Genomic DNA, 25,863 nt, shown 5'->3' on the forward strand with positions numbered 1-25,863 from the left:
ATATAATAAGTCAGAGGGGGTCTTGTTATTTTTAGACCCCACTGAGTTTCATTGTATGGACAAAGCAGATGAAACATTTTTCAAAATATCTTTCATGTTGCACAGAATAAAGAAAGTTATACAGGTTTAGAACAACATGAAGGTGAATAAATGATGGCAGAATTTTCATATTGGGTGAAATATTCCTTTAAAATGGTTCAAGTCATTTATCTTAGTCTCAGTGTTGACATGGCAGTGTACAGTACAATGGAATGAAGAAATTAAGATTAAAGTAAAACAGGGCAGCTAAGAATAGGTCAAAAATATATATAGCTTTACATACTGTAGGTAGAACAGTAATAGAGTGTAATATAATAGAGTAAGCTAATTCACTGCCTCATCCTCAGACAATTTTAATGTGAGATTGAGATGTGAGAGTCAGAGCACATGTGCACAAAACACAAGGTGTATAATATTTTTCTAAAGATATCTTTTTCTAAAAAAAACTGCCCTTTGATGGTGAAGATGAGACATTGATGTAGACATTTGGTATGAAGAGAAAGAATGGATAAACACTTGTGTGAAGTTGTTTAGAGCATTTTTGTCTGATCTGAGTTGAACGAGATTTCTCCAGGGAGGATGCTTGTGTATATAAGAGTAAAGCACTATATAGACTTGGGATGAGACCTTGCATGTAGGGCCCATGATGGAGAAACTGGTCGCCATGGTAACACTGAGCAATCAGAAATGAATTGGCTAGTTTTCAGCAGTTTATACATGCGTTGTGCTTAAAGGACTTGAGACACACTACACAGCATCCGGATAATCTAGATAAACCAGCTGCTAATGTGTCTGACTCTTCATTTGGCTTTTCAGTAGAGCTTTGTAGTTCAACTAGTTTACTCTATCATTCCAGTTTTGATTCAGCAACAGACTAAAAATCACTTAAAGATTCCTATCTTCACTGAAGCGCTTCATTTAGTTTCAAGTACAATGGAATTGTATCTCCAGATGTTCAAGGTCTCACTCTTTACTCTCACTCAATCTAGTATCTGAAATATTATTTCTTTCCAAAGTTCACTCTTCTTCTCAGTTTCGTTCTCACTGTTATTCGTTTTCACATCTACACCTGACCATTTCTTTGAAGCTAGGGCTGACAGAAGTCTGTTAAAAGGACCGAAAGTCTCACTTCTTTCATTTAGAAACTTCGAGACCAAATGCTGCCTTTCATATTCGTTTTCATGCTTCATAATCTGTAGTTGAGATTTGTTAGGTTTCATAGAAACCATGCTTTAGTTAAAGGATTACTCCACTTCCAAAATAAATATTTCCTGGTAATTTACTCAACCCATGTAATTCAAGATGTCCATGTCTTTCTCAAAGGATTAAAGGGGTCATGTGATGCGATTTCTTGTTTTCCTTTGTCTTTAGAGTGTTACAAGCTGTTTGTGTATAGATAAGATCTGTAAAGTTGCAAAGCTTAAAGTCTCAAAACCAAAGAGATATTTATTACAAAAGTTAAGACTCAGCCACGCCTTCCTAAAACTGCTCGTTCAAACACGCCCCCACTTGTTCACATCACAGGGTGAGTAGATTAGGGTAACACCGCCTGTATGTATATGAAAAAGAAAGAAGGCGTAACTTTTACCGGCTGTAGTATTGTTGCATCCACCATGTTGTGGAGACACAATGTGTTTCATTGCGAAAGCAAAAGTACTTTGTTTAGCCTTCCAAATGAGAACACAAATAGAAATCAGTGGTTAGGTTATATTTACAACACTGTTCCGGAACAGTACAATGCAAATTTTCACTGAGGACTGTTTCCTGAACCTGGGAGAGCAGCTTACAATGCCAGCTGTACACAAAGGGTTAATGCTATAAAGTGGGGCAATTCCAATGTTGCAAGGACAGTCTGCGCTTCTGACTTATGGCCTTTAAGTACGTTTTTATATTTAAAGAATTCAGTACTGACTATTCAGACGAGAGTTTGGAGCAGTGTAAAGTAGTGCTTGTTGTTTCTATTTCTATGATCACAAATGCAGACATGGTGTTATGTTTATGCGGCACGGTGCAACGCAACACGTAAAAAGACAGTATGAGTCATTATAATCAGTAGTTATGTCCCCACTGGATCCAACTAATGCCTCGTTTATAATGGGTTTATTGTTTCTGTCTCTCCGCGCTGAGAAACATTTCATCCCACGCTTGAGGTATTCGGCCAATCACAAGGCACCGGATAGCTGGCCAATCAGAGAACAACTCGGTTTCCATCAACGATGAGTTTTGTAAAAATCGAAGCGTTTCAGAAAGGCAGGGTAGAGAGGAGCAACAATAATATACAGTATGTGGAAAATAATGTTTTTTGAACTTTAAACTGCATAAACACATTGCATTACAACAAACACCCAAAAATGCTTGTTTTAGCAACACCATATGACCCCTTTAAAGGTTAAAAATGCAGTTTCAAAAGGCTCTAAATAATCCCAGCCAAGGAGTGGAATGGTCTTATTTAGCTAAACGTTAGTCATTTTCTTAAATATATTAATATTTATACACTTTTTAACCACAAATGTTTGCATTCCTGTTCACTTCGGTTCAGTACAGTTAGGGTATGTTGAAAAACTCCCATCTTATTTTCTCCTCCAACTACAAAATCGCCCTACATCGCTACAGAAGTACAGACAAAGTATTTACAAAGTGTATGTGCAAAGAACATGAAATGCCATTTACAAATAAGGTAAAACAGTGATGTAGGGTGATTTTGAAGTTGGAGGAGAAAATAAGATGGGAGTTTTTCAACTGTATTGAACCAGAGTGCACAGGAGTGTGAGCATTTGTTGTTAAATAGTGTATAAATATTAAAATATTTAAGAAAATGACTGATCATTTTGCTAGACAAGACCCTTATTCCTCTGCTAGGATCATTTAGAGCCCTTTGAATCTGCATTGAAATTGCATTTTTAACCTTCCATCCATTATAAGTCCACTATATGGGGAAAAGTCCTGGAATGTTTTCCTTAAAAAGCTAAAAAAAAAAAAAAAAAATCCTACCTAAGAAAGAAAGACATGATTATCTTGGATGACATGGGGCTGAGTAAATCAGGATTTTTTTTATTCTGGAAGTGGAGTAATCCTTTAAAGAGTTTCCAATCTTTCCCTTAGTGACATGACAATATAAACAGAATTTTTTGGGAAGAGACTGTGTTCTTTCTGTGTTTTCACAGCAAATGGCAGGTGAGAGAAAGAGCATGACAGAGAGAGGAGGGTCAGCACACAAAGAGACAAACACAATGAATTCAAGAGAGGAAGGAAGTTGTTAAACTGTAGGCTAATCATAGTGCTAGTCTAGGCCGGTCTAGATGAGTTAAACCAGGTCTTTGAACTTCTCTCTCTCCTTCGTGAGTCATAGTATCAGTTACCCTCTGTGATCAGCACCTATTCAAACAGGAAGAGCTCAGGTCCAAGAGCAGCTGTATTCCCATATCATTTGATTTGGCCTTACTTTAACCTGTTTCACACACAATAACACATACTTTCTGAGGACAACTTGACACCTCTGGGAGATACTGGAGGAGTGAAGTCTTATATAGGCAATTTTGACAGTTACAATAGCAGAAATTTCAGGAGAGGGGGGAAAGAAAGATCCTGAGGTAAAAATAAAAAACAACGCAGATACTGCCCTACTGAGGACCGTTATCGTATTTTGAGATCTTTCTCCACCATTTTCTTTATGCTTTAGTCATTCGGTTACACTGGTTGAAGTATTGATCTTGAAGTGAGTGGGTGTGATCAGAAAAGCCCACAGACGAAAATCTCACTCTCACTTCTTCATTCTCATTCTTCAAAATCACGGTGCAAGAAGCATTAACCCTTTAGCTACATGCAACGCAGGAAGTGAGGAGTGAAGTCAGAACCATTTGTGTTCTTCTCATTCCGTCTTTAAAAGCCAAGCCGCTCTCTCAATATGAGCCGATTGTGGTCTACAAATTATTCGTCAGATGTCGCATTGGTGAACTGTAAAACCGCACGATTGAAATGATGCTCAAGGTGAAAGACTGAAATATTACGAAAGCTCGCTGTTTGTTTGTTAGGGTTGAATCGGATATTGCGTCGGGTTTCTGTTCAATGAACGGATGTCTAGAGTCAATCGAAAACTTGGTTAGATCTACACTACCAGTCAAACGTTTTAAATGTTTTTAAAGAAGTCTCTTCTGCCCACCAAGCCTGCATTCATTTGATCTTAAGTACAGCAAAAACAGTAAAATTTTAAAATATTTTTACTGTTTAAAATAACTGCTTTCTATTTGAATATATTTTAAAATCTAATTTATTCCTGTGATTTCAAAGCTGTATTTTTAGCATCATTACTCCATTGTCTCATGATTTTTCAGAATTTGCTGATTTACTGCTTAAGAAATATTATTATTATCAATATTTAAAACATCTGATGACATTTTTTCGGGATTCTTTGATGAATAGAAAGATCCAAAGATCAGCATTTTGGAGAGATCAGCATCATAATTATAGGAGGAAATTATAGAAATTAATACTTTTATTTAGCAAGGATGCTTTAAATTGATCAAAAGTGATGGTAAAGACATTTATAATGTCACAAAAGATTTCTATTTCATAGAACTTTTTATTCATCAAAAAAAATGAAAAAATATAATAATAATAATAATAATAATATTTTTTTAACAGTAAATCAGCATATTGACACAGAAGACTGGAATAATGATGCTAAAAATTCAGCTTTGAAATTACAGGAATAAATTACATTTTTTAATATATTCAAATAGAAAACAGTTATTTTAAATAGCAAACATATTTCTAAATTTTACTGTTTTTGCTGCACTTTGAATTAAATAAATGCAGGCTTGGTGAGCAGAAGAGACTTCTTTAAAAAAACTATAAAAATCTTACTTTTCAAATTCGGTTGTGTAAAAATTCCATTAATGGAGTGTAAATTTCTGCATTTAGCTATGTTGGAACAATGATTTATAAATAAAAAAAATAAAGGTGTAGATTTAAAACATTACCGTGAGAAATGTCTGCTTTTTTGTAAAAATATATATATCAGACTAATATATCAGCCAAATACATGTCTGCTATTAGGTCATTTTGAACCTTTAAAAAAAAGTAAATGAAAATAATTTTTTTTAAACTTTCTATCATCAAATAATCCTTTGTTTCTACAAAAGTATTAAGCAGCAATTTTTTCCATCATTGATAATATTAAGAAATGTTTCTTGAGCACCAAATCATCATATTAGAAACATTTCTGAAAGATTGTCTGGAATAAATGACATTTTAAATTAAATTTAAACATAAAACAGTTATTTTAAATGGTAATAATAATTAACAATACTCTATTGTTAAATATATTAATATATAATGTATTTCATCCCTGCTATAAAATATATACAAGCTACTCAGCTCAGATAATTTGGTCTTGGAATAATTTTTTTAATGAGAAATTTGTGGTTCACTTTGAAATTTCTGGCTTTTAATCGCAGACATTGGTATGTTGGCAATCCAAGCGCAGTTTAAGACTCTCTTTCAGAGCTGTCCTCTGAAACTGACTGAGATTACTGAAGTTTCTCAGGAGAAAAATTTGAGAAGCTGAAGATTTAACTCTCTATTAGCTCTTCATTTAAACAGATCGCCGTCTAAGAGAAAATAATTTCATTCCAACAGCCTGGTGCTTTTTACTCCAGATGTGTTACATTAGGAATCCAGCACTGACCTAGACAGCCATTCATACAGGCCATTTATCTTAGGCATGCACGCACAAGCACAAGCAGACGCTTTGGTCCTGATGGGGAGGAAGCCCCATGGTGACCACAGACAGGTCCATCACTCCATTAGACGGAGTGAGTGTGTGCATGTGTGTCTATCCTGTGTCTTTGAGAGGAGAGGATGCATATGTGTGTGTGTGTGTGTGTGTGTGTGTGTGTGTGTTCGTTCATGATAGCTTTCCCCCATTACTCAGCCCCTGTGGAGAGTTCCAGTAATAGCAACAGGGCTGAGAGAAGAAAAACAAGAGAAGAAAGGAGGAAAGGGGAAAAAAGAGGAATATCTTAGGGGTTGTTTCAGACTGCTTTCTTATCTGTGTCACATGGAGTCTCATTACCGAGACATGTGAAACGCAGAGATGCATAGCAGAGCAGTAACGTTTCTGGGAATGTCTGAAGGACACTAATGATATTTAGCGAACAGATGATCTAATTACCACTGAAGGCATTTTAACTGACCATCCCTTGTTTGCAAATGGAAATGCATTTCACATTAGACAGGAAACTAACAGCTCATCAGACGGGGTGCCAATATTATTGCTAAAATAATCTGAGTGTGACCTCAAGGCATTTGGCCTCACTTGTCCTTCCCACAACTCCCTACACTCTTAAAAATAAAGGTACGTCATGATGCCATAGAAGAACCTTTTTTGTCTAAATGGTTTCATAAACATCTGAAGAACCTTTCTATTTCACGAAAGGTTCTTTGTGGCGAAAGAAGGTTCTTCAGATTATAATACGTTAAGAAAGAGATGATTCTTTGTGGAACCAAAAGTGGTTCTTCTACAATCTTAAAAATGAAGGTGCTTCACGATGCCATAGAAGAACCTTTTTTGTCTAAATGGTTCCATAAAGAACTTTTAACATCTGAAGAACCTTTCTGTTTCGCAAAAGGTTCTTTGTGACGAAAGAAGGTTCTTCAGATTATAAAAAGGTAAGAAAGAGATGGTTCTTTAAAGAACCTTTAACTGAATGGTTCATTGTGGAACCAAAAATGGTACTTCTATGGTGTTAAGAGATAGGAAATGAGGGACAAAAAAAGTGGGGCCACTTTGCTCCCAGTAACAGATGAGTCCTAGTTTTCACTCCAGACCCATTTCAAGAATAATGACCTATAGAAAGGGACAAGAGAAGAAAGAGCGAGGGAGAGACAGAATCGGGATCACGTTTGAATTTCTAAGTGCCGCTGGTGTGTGTTCTGTCATCTCTGCCGGCGTTCTAAACTGGTTCTGGTGGTAAGACACTAAATATAGACATCACTCTTACGCTGCTGCCACACACACATACACACCTCAGACTGATACCAGAGAGAGGAAGGACACATGAGAAGGTCATAGAAAGAAAGCGTCTCCTTGGACCATGTAAAAAGACATTTTTCTCCATCTAAAGGAGTAGTTCACTTCCAGATAAAAAATGTACAGATAATGTCTCACCCACTTGTCATCCAAGATGATATCTTTCTTTCTTCAGTCGTAAAGAAATTGTTTATTCTTCTTCATGTAGTGGACTTCAATGATGCTCTGAGTTTGAACTTTTAAAATGCAGGTTAAACGTGGCTTGAAATGCATTTTTAAATGATCACACCCAAGGAAGAAGGGTCTTGTCTAGTGAAACGAACAGTTACCTTTTTAAAAAAATTACACTTCATATACTTTTTAACCTCAAACACAGTTAGGGTATATCAAAAAATATACCCTAAAATAGTTATTTTAATTTTTACATTCTCAATTAAAAGACCTTCAAAATGATGTTTGATTTGTTGGAATCAGACAAAAATTTAAAATTTGTATTTTTTTTTCCGGTTCAAGGCAGTTAGGGTCTGTCGAAAAACTCCCTAATTTTCTCCCTCAACTTCAAAATAGTCATACACTCTTAAAAATAAAGGTTCTTTATTGGCATTGATGGTTTCATGGAGAACCTTGAACATATATGGAAACTTTCAAATGCAGGAAAGCTTCTTTATAGTCAAAAAAGGTTCTTTAGATTTTTTAAATGTTCTTCAAAATGGTTCCTTTAAGAACTGTTCATGGAAAGGTTCTTTGGGGAACCAAAAATGGTTTCTTAGAAGGGATCACTGCAAAAACACCCCTTTGGAACCTTTATTTTATGAGTGTAAGTCACTGTTTTACTTTTTTTGTTAAGGGTGTTTGATCTTCTGTGCATGTTCGCTTTGCAAACACTGGGTTGGTACTTCTGCAACGATGTAGAATGATTTTGAAAAGATTTTTTAAGTTGAGGGAAAAAGTAAGATGGGAAATTTTCGACATGCCCTAACTGGGTTCAGGCAGAGCAAGACAAGACGAGGATTTGAGGTTAAAAAGTAAAAAAAAAAAAAAAAAAAACTGATCGTTTCACTAGATAAAACCCTTCATCCTTGAGTTGGATGGTTTAAAACCGCATTTGGGATTGTTTGAAGCCGCATTTTGTAAAGTTTTATTTTGGAAGTTCAAACTCTGAGAAATAATAAAGAAAAATCCTGAAATGTTTTCCTCGGAAAACAATTTCTTTTCGACTGAAGAAAGAAAGACATGAACATCTTGGATGACAAGGGGTGAGTACATTATCCATAAATTTTTGTTCTGGAAGTGAACTTCTCCTTTAAGACATGTCGCACAGAAATCAGACTGAGCTTGTACGCGGAGCGATTCTCGATGTCGTCTGAGCCGTGAGAGTAGAAAAAGGTCTGTCCATCATTTATTAATGATGCCGTAGAGACGGAGCGGGCCGACCTGCCAGTGCTCCGGGCCCCCTGCTGCTCTGCGCCAGACTGAGCCAGATCCACACTTTCATCTTCTCTCAGTCTCAACCAGAGTCACCATGGGCTTCCCAGCAGAGCGGTCCACTACACATGGAAGAGTAGCTGCACCGCTGTGGTTCAGGTTTATGGGGTCATAATCACACTAAGCCCATGTGAGTTCTTAAGTAGGGCAGGACATTACGGCTGCCTCATTCATTAACAACTCTAGTTTATGTGAGATTGTTTTCATGTTAGCCAGTTTTAAATATTTTTGTCTAAATAAATTAAAAACAGTACCAAATTTAAAATCAGTCATTTTAAATGCAGAATTTACACTGTTGTTTAAAGGTTTGGGATCTGTAAGAATTTTGATGTTTTTAAAGAAATCTCTTATGCTCACATATGTGACCCTGGACCACAAAACCAGTCTTAAGTCGCTGGGGTATATTTGTAGCAATAGCCAAAAATACATTGCATGGGTCAAAATTATTGATTTTTCTTATATGTCAAAAATCATTAGGAAATTAAGTAAAGATCATGTTACATTAAGATTTTTTGTAAAATTCCTACTGTCAACCTACCAAAATGTAATTTTTGATTAGTAATATGCATTGTTAAGAACTTAATTTGGACAAATTTAAAGGTGATTTTCTCAGTATTTTGATTTTTTTGCACCCTCAGATTCCAGATTTTCAAATAGTTGTATCTCGGCCAAATATTGTCCTATCCTAACAAACCATACATCAATAGAAAGCTTATTTATTGAGCTTATGTATATATCTCAGTTTTGTAAAATTTAACCTTATGACTGGTTTTGTGGTCCAGGCTCACATATATATCAGCGCTGCTGACAAAAGAAATGATTTTAGTTGAAATCTTAAATAAATCCTTCAGATAAAAGAAAAAGATGTCATTAGAAACATAGTGTTTGAAGCAATTACAAAGACACCTCAAAAGCGTGATAGACTTTGTGCATGAGCAGATTTACCTACTGGTTCACGTCGTCTCTCACTTTGCTAGCCTGATTTTTTTCTCTCCTCATGACATTGATTCCTTCATTTATCCCTCGTGATAGCTCACTCTGACAACAGCAGGGTGTCGAAGTATGACATGCCCTCAGAAAGCCCTCCAGACCATGATGCTTTATATTGTCAAACGCTCATGGTACATGAAGGAGACATCCTTTCCTACTCCGCTGAGTGAGTGTGTATGTAAGCGGCGATATGTTCAGACTCCACTGACAGCTTAGCTCGTTAACACGTGTCATTTGCATACTCATGCCCTCTGGTAATCACCTGACAGGAATGTGAAACGGAGAAAGAAACCACTAAAGCAGCCGAGTGTCTTTATCTCAGTTCTCTGACAGAAAGATGCTTTCTTGTTCCTGTCTTTCTCACTCTTCGTTGTAAGTCTTTGTTCCTGTCTGTCTTTTTTGCTCTTTTGACCTCTTTGTTAATAAGTGATGCTGGATGTTGTAAGCTTGTGATGCTGAGAAATGCTCTTTGTATTTGTGAAGAACTGTGTTCTGCCTCCATCCAGTGGTGATGAAATGCATTGCAATTTTTTTCAAACAAATTGGATAGTAAACAATCAGATGATGCTGATTTAAGGGCGGACACTGCAGGGAAAAACACTGCTTTTTCATGCACCTATCAAGTTTGAGATTTTGGGTTTTTTTTTTTTTTGGTTTTTTTTTCAGACTAGTGGAATGAAAACATCCAACAGACACTGTTAAGTGTTTCTTTTATAGCACTTTATCTATTTGTGTCAATAGATTTCAATTACAATCCATATTTTTCAAGGCTGTTTTCTCCTACACTGAGCCACAAATCTCCACTTCAGTAGCACTTACACACACCAAACTTTACATTTTTATTCCTGTCTATATTCTGAAGGTTTTTACAGAGGGATTTGTTCATATAGAATTTGCTCGATTTTAAAATTGTGAAAATATATTGTTTTCTGTCAGTTCTAATTATTTTCTGAATTATGGAGATACCCAAAATTCCCTCTGACTCTAAATTTTCAACTAAAAAAAATTTAAATTGAATTTTGTAAATGAATTTTGAAACTGAGTTCATCCTGTTTAAGATTTTTGTATCTAGAAATGTATGCAAATTAGTGCGTATTTCATTAAATAATGACTAGTTTGTATATTTAAGCCTAACATTTAAAAAAAAAAAAAAAAGAAATACAAAAAATGTTTGCAATTATCAATGTAATCAATCAACTGGGTAAGTTACAGGGTTCGTACAAGGTGCTTAAAGTGCTTTCGGAGCGATTTTGCTAATTTTTTAGCAATCTTTATGATTTTTTCTTCAGCAGTACAAACATTGAACCATTAATGCAGTACGAAAGAAAGTATAGACCTACACAAATACAAATCCCTTAAGAAAACTATAGTAAAATATGCAATTTGTAATACTTAAGCAGTCAATCTTCACATATGCCTCACATTATTAATGTCATTTTGTTTTTTTAGTACATTTTTATTGATCTGTTTATCTTTTTTTAGAATTTGAAATGGAAGACATTGTTTGATAAAAGAAATCTCTGATTGAAGTCCTTGAAAATCATAAAAGTAGTGCTTGAAAAGTCCTTGAAAATTTCATTTTACAGTATCTGTACAAATTTTTTGTCTCGTTTCCAGCCAAAATATCTAAAAATTCTTAAATCAAGAAGGATTTTCTTAACAAGTAAAAAAATGTTCTTGATTTCAGTAAAAACAAGTCAAAATGAAGTGCGTTTCTGCTTAGAACAAGCAAAATAATCTGCCAATGGGGTAAGAAAAAAAATCTTATTTCAAACAGAAAACAAGATTATTTTTCTTACCCCACTGGCAGATTATTTTGCTTGTTTCAAACAAAAACTCGCTTAATTTTGACTTGTTTTATGTAAACACGAAAATATTTTTTACTTGTCTAGAAAATCTTTCTTGATTTAAGAATTTTTAGATATTTCGGCTGGAAACGAGACAAAAAATCTAAGTAATGAAAGCATTTTCTGCAGTTTCTAAGCAGAAATGCTTTCAAAAAGGTCATAGAATAACACTTTGCTCATCATGTGTGTCTTTACAGGTCAAGCTTCCGTTCCCTGTCGATCAAATCACAAATCTTCCACGCAACGACTTCCAGATGATGGTGAAAATGCACAAGCTGACCTCAGAGCAGCTGGAATTCATCCACGACGTGCGCAGACGCAGTAAAAACCGTATCGCGGCCCAGCGCTGCCGCAAGAGGAAACTTGACTGCATCCTGAACCTTGAGTGTGAAATACGCAAACTGGTAAGTACCTGAATGGGTCCTTTATTTTACACACCGGCCTTCAGGTTGTTATAAATCACCACAAGCTGCAGGGGACCTCATGTTGCCATGGCAGCACTGCCACCTGTCAATCACAGAGCCCTGGTTCCATGCTGTTTCCGTGATAGAGGCGGAGCCGTCCGTCTTTGATGTGTGATGTCCTGTATGTGCATGAAGCCTGACAGCCTGCACTTTGATGCCACATGCGCATGCATCCTCTATATAATCTCACGGATAGCAGCAGGAGAGATGCCTCTGCTCCTCTTCTTCTCCTCCTTCTGCTCTTATCGTCAGAGTTTGACAGCTATATTAAAGCTCGACTGGAATGAAGTTGTAGCATGAATGAATTTATGAAGACAGGAGACGTGTGAAGTGTGTAGATCTCCATGGAGATTGAGAGCTGGAAGACGGTGGTAGTGCTGCAGGGTGACCTACATAACTCAGCTGGTCCCTATAGATCGCTGTACATTCATAACAAAGTGTGTATGCATGCATGTGGAGAATGTTTGTCGGGAGGAAATGTTCCTGCAAAACATAAAATTTTGTCCTTATTGTGGGCATCAGGTTTAAAATAATATAAATAATGTTAAATGAAAGTGTTTATTTCACTGTACAGGATCCCTAAAATTATTAGAAACACAACTTAGGCCTTGAAAAAATGTATATTCAATACAAATATAATAGAATATTTCAGTGCAATGTTAAGCAAAAATAAATAAATCACTACATTATTAATGTACCGTTTTAAAGCTTGTGATTAGTATGATTTATTTGATTAAAAATGTAGTAAAACAGCATATTGTGAAATATTGTTACAAATTTAAATAACTGTTTTAGACTTGAATATATTTTAAAATGTAATTTATTTCTTTGATGGCAAAGCTTAATTTTTAGCATCATGACACCAGTTTTAAGTGTCACATGATCCATCAGAAATCATTTTATTATGCTTATTTATTATCAGTGTTGAAATATTATGAAATATTATTGCGATTTGAAATAGTGGTTTTCTATTTTAATATACTTTAAAATAATATTTTATTTCTGTGATGCAAAGCTGAATTTTCAGCATCATTTCTGCAGTCTTCAGTATCACGTGATCTTCAGAAAACTTTTTACTATTCTGATTGATTTTTAATCATTTTTTATGATAATCAATGCTGAGAAATGCTTCTTAATATATTTATGGAAACAGTGATATTTTTTTCCAGATTCTTTGATATATTTAAAGATTCTTTTTTTTTCTTTGATATTTTGATATATTGAAAATAAAAAAACAGCATTTAGTTAAAATGGAAATATTTTGTTATATTGTAAATTATAAAAAAAAACTTTTTTGATCTGTTTAATGAATCCTTATTGAGAAATTAATATTTGATTAAAATACAGAAAAAAATGCAATATTGTGAAATATTCTTGCAATTTAAAATAGTGGCTTTCTATTTTAATATACTTTAAAATATAATTTATTTCTGTGATGCAAAGCTGAATTTTCATCAGCCATTACTCTAGTCTTCAGTGTCACATGATCCTTCAGAAATCATTCTAATATGCTGATTTATTGTCAATATTGAAAACAGTTGTGTTGCTTAATATGTGATACTTTTTTTAGGATTATTTGATCAATAAAAAGTAAAAAAAAAAATAGAAATAGAAATCTTTTCTAACAATATAAGTCTTTACTATCACTTTTTATTAATTGAACACATCCTTGCAGAATAAAAGTATTAATTAAAAGTATTAAAAGAAAGAATAAAATACTGTCCCCAAACTTTGAATGGTAGTGTATATTGTTGGAAAAAGCAGCAAAACAGTTTCGACACTGATAATAAATCAGGATATTAAAATGATTTCTGAAGAATCATGTGACACTGAAGACTGAAGTAATGATGCTGAAAATTCAGCTTTGATCACAGGAATAAATTACATTTTAAAGTCTAATAAAATAGAAAACCACTCTTTTGCAATTGCAATAATATTTCACAATATTGCATTTTTTCTGTATTTTTAATCAAATAAACACAGCCTCGATGAGCAAAAAATACTTCTTTAAAAAAACCTATCTGTAACGTATCTTTCCAGCAGTGTTTGCAAAAGGTCAAGCAAGATCAGTTATTTATTAGTCAAAAAAATAATAATAATAATTGGTCCCACTTTACATTAGGTGGCCTTAACTACTATGTACTTACATTTAAATTAATCATTTGGTACAATGTACTTATCCTGTACTTACATGTTTTTACATTGTACTTATATATTTTTAAAAACTTCTGTGTAATTACATTTGTAATTAATTTCTGTAATTACCACTGCTGACCCAACCCTTACACCATAACCTGTCCCTAACCTTACCCATATCCCACCTTAATAGAAGCAAAAGTGATTTGCAATACAATATGATCACATTAAGTACATTGTACTTATTTTTTGGTGTAAATACATAACAGCTAAGTTTTTTAAATAATTTTTTTATGTTTTTTGTGTGTCCACCCTGCAGGTTTGTGAGAAGGAGAAGCTCTTAACGGAGCGCAACCAGTTGAAGGCGTGCATGGGAGAGTTATGGGAGAATTTCTCCTGTCTGTCGGAGGAGGTGTGTCGAGACGTGCAGCTGAGCCCAGAACAGGTCCATCACTACTGCCCCATCCTGCGCCCCGGCAACACCGCCTCCATCGCCCCCAGCAACCAGGCCCTGCCCACCGGCAGCATTGACCTCACCACTTGCTCCACCCCCGAACAGAGCTTCCTCAAATTGGCAAAAGACGGACAAGCGCGACCGGCCCAGTGGAAGACGGGAAACGGCTCGGAAGACGCGGCCAACGACAGGGAGGAGCAAGACCCCGGCTCCGCCTACCTGGAGGCGGGGCTGTCTCTGGAACAGTCCAATCAGACGGTGACAGTAGACTTCTGTCAGGAGATGACAGATAAATGTACGACCGACGAACAGCCCAACAGAAAGGACTGTACCTAATGACGGTGGTTTCTCTGTGTTTTGTTTGACGATGTTTATTATTTAATTTAGTTACGTCTTCTGACAAACCCTCAAAAAAAATCGAGGGCTGTTGAGATGGCCAGCCTCTGCCAGTGTTTTTGGATTTTTTTTATATATATATTTATGTCTTTTTATTGTCTTTTTTTAAACAAAGGTTGACACTACAGTTGTCTTAACAGCAGCAATACTGTTCTCCAGGTTCTCTCTCATTCAGCCATGGCAGAGTGTCTGAGACCTTCTCACAGAACTTCACGATGGTGCTACACCTTTCCATGACAGTGTCAACGCTGTCTGTTTCCAATTACAGTCCATTCGGATGGGATGGGCTGGGCTCTGACCACATCTCAAATTCAGACCTCTACGGACCTAGCAGCAGCTTTTTTGCTCTCTCTATCTCTCTCTTTCTCTAAGTCTCTCCTTCTCTCTTTCTCTTTGTGGCCCTTGTCACAGTAAATTCAAACTCAGGAAATATTCTGAATGTTCAGTATATAACTCATGAAAAAAAAAAAAGAATACAGATTTTTTTGTTTTCTACAGCAGCTAGACTGTAAATGTCCATATGCAAAAATGTCTTCTGCATCATAACGTTTGTAGTGTCTGTGTACCGCAACACTTAATTTGTACAGACGGTGGTATCTAAAACATTCCTCCTTTGCCTTCCACAGCACTGATACGAAAGCAAGTACGACGGAAAGACGAACGCGGTTTCGGCCACCTTTTGCGTCAGCAATACTGTACCATTGGATGTTTTTTCGAGAAGCGCTCGCTCGGCGGAAAGCGTGTTGTAAATAGTACGGCGCATGGAGACGGTTTCGGTAAAATTGTACAGGTAGAACTTTAGATGGCTTTTCGTTTCGTTTCTTTTAGTCTTTCTTTAGTCTTTCCTCTGGGGTTTTATCAAGCACCTTTTAGTCACCAAGGGAAAATTGTTGCTGTTTCCTGTCTGAAATGACGATGGGTGTGCTTAAACTCAGGAAACTAGCATTCTCACACTCACGCACGCACGCACGCATGCACACACACGCTCGCATACGAACCCGGCATAGAGCCCCTTTGCATGAAATTTGGATGTGCGTAGTGGTGAGCTGTTCTCCTTTAAATGTGAAAAAACGTGCTCTCTAAAGAAAGCCTTCTTATTTCTTATCAGTATTTACAGTGTGTTCACAAACAGTGTTATCTCATGATCCCATGCCTTTTCAGATGCCGAAAGGGCAGTCAGCACTCTTTGACCGTTTTAGCACTTCAGAAAGGGTCGATTTTTTTGTTCAGGACCCTAAAAAGTCTGAAAGCACTTAACGCGAACACTTAAAAGTGTCTTTTCAGGCAAATCAAAACAAGGGAGTATTCAAACTGTGTATTTATGGAAGACACTAAATTTGATCCGCGTCGTTTTTGATTAAAGTCGTCCTATATTTCCCTGTATTGTACATTTGTTAGACACGTATATCCATACTAATGGGATTGCATGCTGCCTGTATGTTTTAATATAGTTTGTTTGCCTCAAAAGGTAGGCTTCGGAAGAACCCTTTGACGGTTGTTTACTTTTTAAAAATCTGAGAGCGCTTTTCTTTTAAAAAAATTGGATCTCTCATATTATTTGACCCCTAGAGCGTGCTTGTGTATTTGCCAGTCTGAAGGTGTAATAAATGCCCGTTCCCTCTCGTATGCAAGCACACACAAACACACACACACACACACACACACACACACACACGAACAAGTGTCTCTCCTAGGGATGTAGAATCTAGAGGTGTTGTGATGGATAGTTGTGCCGTTGTTTTCATTGTGGATCTTTTTTCCCCTCTTTCTCTCTTTCTCTTTTTCGAAAGAAATTTAGTCAGTATTTGCCATTTCTAAATTGTAATCAGGTACAAGACTAGAACTAAAGATTTATGGGTCCAAGTGGACATTCGTGCACACATATGCAAATCATCCCTATAATGATCTTTTTGCTTATTTTTAATGTCGTATGAATAACGAAGCGTGGAAAGCATGACCTTCCACTTGACAAGCACACTGTCCACGATTTTCGATTTTGCCACACCTGCATCAAGGCGATCCAAAAACATTTTCCCGAATCTGCTTTTATTTATGTTCCTCGCATAGCAATGTGCATCGGTTGTGTTTCTCCGTCTCGACTCCTCACGCTTGCACACTTGGCCTTAAGAGCCTGGGGATGCTTCGGTTCCGGCCGAGGTTTTGGATGCAGATGTGGAAGAAACCGGGAGTCTGGTTGACACGGATTGGAATTCTGACCTCTGTTAGCCTCTGTTACTAAAAGCTGCATCATGTTTGCCTCCAGGGTGACTTCAAGGGTTCACAAAAAGCCTCACAGGTTAAATAAGCTTATCAGCTCTCCTCTCAACAACACTTCTGCTAGTTTTTGTTGTTTTACAGAGGTTTTATTTTCGTATCGGACTCGTGGTTGCTCTTGTATCTTGTCTCAGGGTGCGTGCCAACGTTTTTGTTTTCAGTCGGTAGCTTCGTTTCTTTGCGTATTTTTGCGTCTTGTGTCTTCTGATAAAGCTAATGGGTGGGTAGAATGTTTTTTGTTAGAGTTTCTAAGCTAAGAATTGATTCGTACAGAAAACCAACTAGATTTGCACAAGTATTTTGGATGGAAACCCAAGAAGGGCTATGAAATGTCTCCAAATAAATCCAGCAATTCGTTTTTGGTTGTCAATTGGCTGCTACAGCTGTTTGTTTAAGCTTTGGATTGGCGATAAGCTTGGTAAATGTATTGAGAGTCAATACGGTAGAAGAAAACACCCTGCATGTCTTCGGTTTAAGCTCCCATTTGTTTGAATCATTTGGTCGTTCGTTTTTCGTTCGTGCTGCTTCTCTGAAATATGAACACTGGCGTTCCAAAGGGTTGCTCGGAAACATGCCTTTTTCGCAATTTGCTTAACTTTATAAAACGTTTAGTATTCGGACTGATGAGAAAAAGGCAAAATGTTTACAAAAAGGTGTCGTGTTTTACGAGAATTTTGCCATGTACATAGAAAAGTCGCGAGGCTCGTTCGAACGGATAGGTTTTAGCGTGGTGTCTCTTTGTTTTGTACGTTTTTACGAGCGAACAGAGAAAATGGCCGTTTGATAACTATGCTCCTTTTCCTCAAGTTGTCTTTTCGCCCGACGGGGATGCTCCAGTGTACCGTGAATACGAAGTGCACCTCCAACTTTGCCTTAGAACTTCCAGAGGCCATAGTTCACATTCAAGTGAAGTGTGTGTATGCAGGGGCTGTGAGCCCCCATGTTTCGGCTAGCAGAGCGGACTCTCTCTCTCTCACACTTATCTACCTGTGAAATCCTTCATACCTCTCATTACTGGTCAATGACTGTATCAGCAAACTGCATCAGGTGTTTTTTCTACATGCTTTTTACACAGATTATATGGATTATTGTATTGGTAGATTTTGGTGCATCATTTTTAATGGAATAGCTCTTTGGCTTGTAGTCACACGAGTTGTTTTTTTCTCTCTCTCTAGCTCTCTCTTTCTGACTCTTTATCGCATTTTTTCTAGAAGACTGTTTTGTGTTAATATTGTCGATTTGAGGTAGCTGTTTCTTTGCTTATTCTGTACTAAGAGTTTTTACTTTTTTTCATTTTGAAATGCTACATGACCCTAATGACTTAAAAACCATTGTACATACGGTATTGTGCAGGACTCATTTTCATGCATTTCAATTGCTAGTGTTATATAAATGACAGATTTTGTCTAGACACCATTTCTGTTTATGAAATAAAGAAACATATCATGTACCTTGTGTTGTCGTTGCTGCATTCTCCACTCATTTTTTGAATAAGTGCAGTCAGAGCCATTTTTCTATATATTTTATATTTTTATATATATATATACAGTGCCCTCCACTAATATTGGCACCCTTGGTAAATATGAGCAAAAGTGGATGTGAAAATAAATCTGCATAATTTATCCTTTTGATCTTTCATTCAAAAAAAATCACAAAATTCTAACCTGTCATCCTCCTTATCGTGCATTAGGATGATATAGACACACATCCTCTTCTAACACCTTTAGTTGATTGGAACTTCTTAATTATTGCCCTGATGGTGGGAATGGGGATTTTCAATGCTTTAGCTCTTTTCTTACAGCCACTTTCTTTTTTGTGAAGCTCAACAAACTTGTTCTGCACATCAGAACTACATTCTTTGTTTTTACTTCTTGTGATGGATGATTAAGGGAATTTGGCTTTTGTTTTCCTCATATTTATAAAAGTCATGACTGGACAATTTCATACTCCTAGCCACCCTGGTGTGCTAAAAAAATTTTGTAATATTAATGGAAATTTTTAGGAGTGCCAATAATTGTGGCCAACGTGAACTAGAGAAAAACATTTATTTTATAACACACTCTAACACAGAACAATACTTCTATTCTACAGTTTTTATTAATCTTAATGTTACAAAAAATTTCCCCTAAGGGGACAGTAAAGTATATTGTATCGTACAAATGTAACATATTGTAACATTGTTGCATATCATATTGTAAAGTGTTACTATTACATCAACAGTCAAGCTAAAGATGGCTATCTTTAAATATCATAGTATTAAAATGACATACATATGGATACCAAAATTAATAGTTTGAAGCTTTTCTCAATACTTTGGTATGCCCATTATAATTAATAAAAATACTTTTCAGCATAAAATAATGTCTAATATCTATCTTAAACCAAGCATTTTGTCATGTCTCTGAGTTTGCACTTCGAAAATTATTTACAGAATGTGCATAGTGTAATGATTTTTGGCAATAATGTAAGCATTTATTTGTGTTCTTTTCTTGTGAAGAATATTTTTCTAAAAAAACTGCAAGATATTTGATTAAAAAATGGACTTTACACTGCAAAAAATGATTTTCTTCCTTAGATATTTGTACTAGAAAACAAGTCTTGAATCGGAATGCATTTACTTGACAAGTAAAATGACATAAGATATTATGTTTTCTGAAAAAAGAATATCCAAATTTTGTTAGTTTTTGCTTAAAACAAGCAAAAATATCTGCCAATGGGAAAAGAAAAATAATCTTAAATCAAAGGCTAAACAAAATTTGGGTAAGACATAATATCTTAAGTCATTTTACTTGTCCAGTAAATGCACCCTGATTCAATCATTTTTAGATATTTATACTAGACAACAAGACAAAAATACTAAGGAAGAAAGTCATTTTTTGCAGTGTAAAGTTATGTCCCTCAGTCTGAACTCAATCCCGTCACACTAACCATTCTACGCCCATAATAATTTAGACTGCTTGTTTGTGACATAATTTACCAAAAATTACATAACTCAGGTCTCTTTAATAGTAGTACAAAAAATGGTTAGTAGTATCATCATTTTTATTCATAGTTTTGAGGCATATTAAAGTCAGGGAGGGACTGTCAAGCTTAACAACTCAACCCTGTCGCATAACATTGATGGAAAATGATTATTTTAATCAATAAGTATATACAATGTACTTGTTTTATTGCTGCCATATATGATCTATACTCTCTTAACTACATGAGGAGCAATGGCCATTGTAAGTGAAAAAAAACCTCAACCCCGTCACAATTATATGAATTTCTCATTGTTACGAGGTTGTAAACTTGTGACAGGGTAAAGCTATTAACTTCATTTATTAATCATTTTAATGAACAAAATATAAAATAGTCATGGCTTCAGCAAAAAGTATCTACCAAACTCATATTTTCTTACAAATAGATTTGATGTTTTATGTTCATTTAAACTTTGACAAGCATCCTATATAATAAAATGCACCCACATTTGCAGCAGAAAGATGTTGTTAAGGACTTCTAAATTAAAAATAAAGAGACCATAAACACACAATTTGATTATTTTTAGCTTAGTCCTTTAAAAATGTGAAAAATATTATAACTGTTACATTTGCTCTCATTAAATTGTTATCAGGGACACATGAGAAGTAGGTAGATGTTTGTTTAAAGGCAAGTTCTGTGTAAAATCCTTTTTAAACAAATCCAATTTTGTCTGTTACGGGGTTGAGGAAAAAAGGTGTCTCAATCTGAAAAATAATAAATGGTCATTAATGCCAGAGGTGGGAAATTTTTTTTTTTTTTTTTTTTTTTTGAAGTAAAAAAAAAAAAATAGCTATATTCCAAATTGAAATGTTACCAAATCCCGGGAATGACCCATACACACACATACACATTTAGACCAATTTATTACGAAGGCCCTCTTTCCAAATTTGAGTTCAACATTTGGTGAGTATTATAATCTTTTGTTTTCCTGAGTCAGCTTGGTCACATGAACTACTAAGAAATTGAGTGATTTTAAGTTTCTCTTATTTTACACAGATTATTCATGTGTAAAATATTTTGTCACCATGCACCAAATTCTTTTGTGGTGAGGTAAAAATCAGCCCGTACAGTAAGTCATTTTATTCTCTGCGTTTAATTTGTGGGTACCGCCAATAACAAATTGAGCATATTTTTGTATTATGTAACTATATCAAATGACAGACAGGAAAAAAGCGCAATGGAATGGATCCTGTTTTTTCCAAGTACTGAAGAATTAAAGTCTGTCTAAAACCAACAGCATGTATGTTAGACCTTATTCCGTCTAAACTGCTAAAAGAGGTGCTTCCAGAGGTCATAGATCCTCTTTTGACTATTAATAATACATCATTGTCATTAGGATACGTACCTAAAACTTTCAAACCGGCTGTTATTAAGCCTCTCCTTAAAAAAAAAAAAAACACAAATTGACCCCAAAGAACTAGTTAATTACAGATCAATCTCAATCTCCCTTTTCTGGAAAAGATACTATAGTACCCTCACAACTATGTTCCTTTTCAGAGAAAAATGGTATTTGTGAGCATTTCCAGTTACGATTTAGACCATATCATAGTACTGAGACTCTTATTAGAGTTACAAATGACCTGCTCCTATCATCTGATCATGGTTGAATCTCTCTATTAGTGCTACTTGATCTTAGTGCCACATTTGACATTATCGACTAGGGGTCGACTAGGGTTCAACTCACTCACGGTTCGGTTTCTATTACGATTTAAGACTCACGGTTTCGATATGGTTCGGAATGCATTGCAAAAATGCTTTTCCCATTTAGATTTTTTGTCTTGTTTACAGTCAAAATATCTAAAAATACTTAAATCAAGAAGGATTTTCTAGATGAGTGAAAATTATTTTCTTGTTTTCAGAAAAAAACAGTATAGTTTTTTTCCTAAACATAGCACACATTGCAAAAAAATGCTTTTCTTACTTCGATTTTTTGTCTTGTTTCCAGCCAAAATATCTAAAAATTCTTAAATTAAGAAGGATTTTCTAGACAAGTAAAATTTAAAGAGGGTTTTTGTCAACATTTTGTCAAAAATTAAGTGTGTTTTGCTTGAAACAAGCAAAATAATCTGCCAATGGGGTACGAAAAATAATCTCGTTTTTTGTTTGAAATAAGATTTTTTCTTTCTTACCCCATTGGCAGATTATTTAGCTTGTTCTAAGAAAAAACTCACTTAATTTTGACAAAATTTTGACAAAAAACTCACTTTTAATTTTACTTGTCTAGAAAATCCTTCTTGATTTAAGAATTTTTAGATAATTTGGCTGGAAACAAGACAACAAATCTAAGTAAGAAAAGCATTTTTGTAGTGTGTGCTATGTTTAGGGGAAAAAACTATACTGTCAAATAAAAATAAAGAATTAAGAACAAATAATCTACAAGCAAGAGCACAAATAAATACAAACGTGTAAAGATATACACAGTGCTTTTCAGGTTTTATAGGTAGGTCTGTACGGCAAAAAATGCTTTTCTAACTTAGATTTTTTTTGTCTTGTTTCCAGCCAAAATATCTAAAAATTCTTAAATCAAGAAGGATTTTCTAGATGAGTAAAAATTATCTTATTTTCAGGAAAAAAAAAAACAAGTCAAAATTAAGTATGTTTTTGCTTGAGACAAGCAAAATAATCTGCCAATGGGGTATGAAGAATTATCTTGTTTCTGTTTGAAATAAGATTTTTTTTTCTTACCCTATTGGCAAAGTATTTTGCTTTTTCTAAACAAAAAATCACTTAATTTTGGCTTGTTTTTTCTGAAAACAAGAAAATAATTTTTACTCGTCTAGAAAATCCATCTTGATTTAAGAATTTTCAAATATTTGGGCTGGAAATAAGAAAGTAAGAAAAGCATTTTTTGCAGTGATAACATTAGTTTTTAAGTACAAAAACTGAATAAAGTAATCAAATGTAAAATAACTTTGCATTTTTGACTGCATAAATTAAAATAATAATCTTTTTTAACATTACAAAAGAGGGCTGCACGATAAATCTGCATAATATCACAATGGATATTAGATAAAGCTGAGATTTTCAACTTGTCAGTTCTGTGATCAGTAGTAAATCTGCGTTCAAAGGCCAGAGGAAATACTCTCTCACAGATCATGAATGATAATAACAAAGAGACACAAAGAGACTCCGTTCTTAAGTGTAAGCTCCTGGCAGTCAGAAAATATTATTTTCTATTTACTATTGTCCTATTTTTACTACTTTTTGTAGCTGCTTTACAGCTGAATTTAATTTAGTTTGCATTATTGAAACACTATTTTCCTGTTTAACACTGTAAAACTGAAATAGACAGAATATAAAAACTTATTATAAGTGTACCGTAGTGATTCAGGATAAGTCAAAACATGTTTTGAAAAAAGGATTAATGATGTAGTCCCTTATTACATAAATATTGTATATTTGGACACAAAAAGTTTCAGATTGCAGTTTTATCCTAAAAACCTTACATAATCAGTGAGTAAGTGGGTGTGGCCATGTCCTTTTGGCAGTGAGGCGGTAATTCAACCACACTAAAAATATCTGCTGTTCAACTGGAAATACACCACTAATTTGTTAAAAAAACATTGAAGGCAAATGGTTGTGGCCATATGAACTTCTTTCAAAATAAACTGCTCACATAAACATTTCTTTACGAAAATGCAAAGACATGTCATTAACATTATTAACTATACTCAAGTTTTTTATGGTCTTTGATTACTGAAGCTGCATGGAATTATGCTTTCTAAAGCCAAAGTGCGTCCCAAACATTCACAAAGTTACTACATAAATTGCATCCCATTTCAGTCCATTATGACAGTTTATATTTATGCAATGCTCTTGTTGAAAGTGGATGAGCTTCATGTGACCAGGAATTGGAGACAAAACTTGAACGACAGTCCTTAAGTATTTAAATCAGTGAGTGTTAAAGGCTCACTGACTAAGGGAGGTAAAATCATTAAAAACAATTGCTTAGTGAGACACACACATTCAAATCCAGTCGGGCCAGTGTGGTGCCAGCGTTAAGACTTTAGATTAAATTTAGATTAAAGAACACCAGTGTTTCCTCTAGGATTTTTTTTCCAGCTGTGGTGGTAGGACCACGCCCCTTACCGCCCAAGACTCGCATGTACTCAAACTCAGAATTGAATTTATTTGAACTAAAGAAGACAAGTAAACAATACGTAATAAAATAAAGGCAAATAAATAAATGACAAGCAATAGCAGAAACAAAAACAATAACAAGATACGCAAATTGAAATAAACAGTACACTGCAAAAAATGCTTTTCTTACTTAGATTTTTTGTCTTGTTTCCAGCCAAAATATCTAAAAATTCTTGAATCAGGAAGGATTCTCTAGACAAGTAAAAATTATTGTCTTGTTTTCTTACCCCATTGGCAGATTATTTTGCTTGTTTTAAACAAAAACTCACTTAATTTTGACTAGTTTTTACTAAAAACAAGACAATAATTTTTACTTGTCTAGAAAATACTTCCTGATTCAAGAATCTTTAGATATTTTGGCTGGAAACAAGACAAAAAATCTAAGTAAGAAAAGCATTTTTTGCAGTGTAGGCCTACTTTAATTTTTCCAGGTAGGTCTAACTATAATATTTAGGTAAAGAATTACTACAGAAACTGTATCATCTATACAACACTGGATAATCTTCATTGTATAAGTAAACAGTAATAACAGACAGTAGCAGGTTTATTTAGGCTGCTGTCTCTTATCTCATGCAGGAAAATGGAAAGGAAAGTAAAGTAAAGGAAAGGAAAGGAAAGGAAAGGAAAGGAAAGGAAAGGAAAGGAAAGGAAAGGAAAGGAAAGGAAAGGAAAGGAAAGGAAAGGAAAGGATGCGTGGCTGAGTATGGAATATACACACAGTAGTGAATACACACACACCATGAACACACACCCGTGAACACTCACCAAGACAGGATTTTGACATAATTTTGTGTGTATTTGGCTGTTTGCATGCAAAAAGCAAAACATAAATTCTGTAAGTCACGCAGGGGTAGAGCCCTGTGTGTTTTTTGTTAAAATCAAGTTTTTGTTTTTTAAAGTAATGACTAAGTGGCCAGCAGCAGACAGTGAGCCCTGCTGCAAAAACAGCATATGCTGGTTAGGTATGTTTTGGTGCTGGGATGCTGGTTTTAGCTGGTTTATGCTGGTCCTTTGCTGGTTTATGCTGGTCCTTTGCTGGGTTACGCTGGTCATTTGCTGGGTTACGCTGGTCATTTGCTGGTTTATGCTGGTACTTTGCTGGGTTACGCTGGTCCTTAGCTGGCTTATGCTGGTCCTTTGCTGGTTTATGCTGGTCCTTTGCCGGTTTATGCTGGTCCTTTGCTGGTTTACGATGGTCCTTAGCTGGCTTATGCTGGTCCTTTGCTGGTTTATGCTGGTCCTTTGCTGGTTTACGCTGGTCCTTAGCTGGTTAATGCTGGTCCTTTGCTGGTCTATGCTGGTCATGTTGCTGGTCAAGGACCAGCATAAACCAGCAAAGGGCCAGCAAAGGACAGAAAAAATAACAAATAAACAAGGCAATGAAACAAGGCAAAAGCTATGGCAATGAAACAGAACAAAACAATGGCAAAACTATGACAAGAAACAAAACCGTGGAAAAATATCAAAACAGAGCAATGAAACAGGAGAAACGCTTTGTAGAGATCGCACAGCAAAACAATACTTTGCGGCGCCTGTTTGGTGTAGGCCTCCTTAAATGGCCACCAAACAGGAAGTAACCAATGCGGC

The 25,863-nt window shown here is 35.3% G+C and overlaps 1 protein-coding gene across 2 annotated transcripts in view; it reads left to right on the forward strand.

Moving 5' to 3' along the window:
- The window catches only part of bach2b (BTB and CNC homology 1, basic leucine zipper transcription factor 2b), a 199,870-nt gene extending 181,305 nt beyond the window's left edge, over positions 1-18,565 (forward strand). For both annotated transcript variants that reach the window (XM_073816721.1, XM_073816722.1), the window contains 2 exons: positions 11,589-11,795; positions 14,311-18,565. In XM_073816721.1, coding sequence (XP_073672822.1) covers positions 11,589-11,795; positions 14,311-14,781 — 678 coding nt within the window. In that variant the 3' untranslated portion in view covers positions 14,782-18,565. The remainder of the gene's footprint in view (positions 1-11,588; positions 11,796-14,310) is intronic.
- The last annotated feature ends 7,298 nt before the right edge of the window (positions 18,566-25,863 follow it).

The sequence above is a fragment of the Garra rufa genome, chromosome 13 (genome assembly GCF_049309525.1).
Source record: "Garra rufa chromosome 13, GarRuf1.0, whole genome shotgun sequence".
In the NCBI taxonomy this organism is placed as follows: Eukaryota; Metazoa; Chordata; class Actinopteri; order Cypriniformes; family Cyprinidae; genus Garra; species Garra rufa.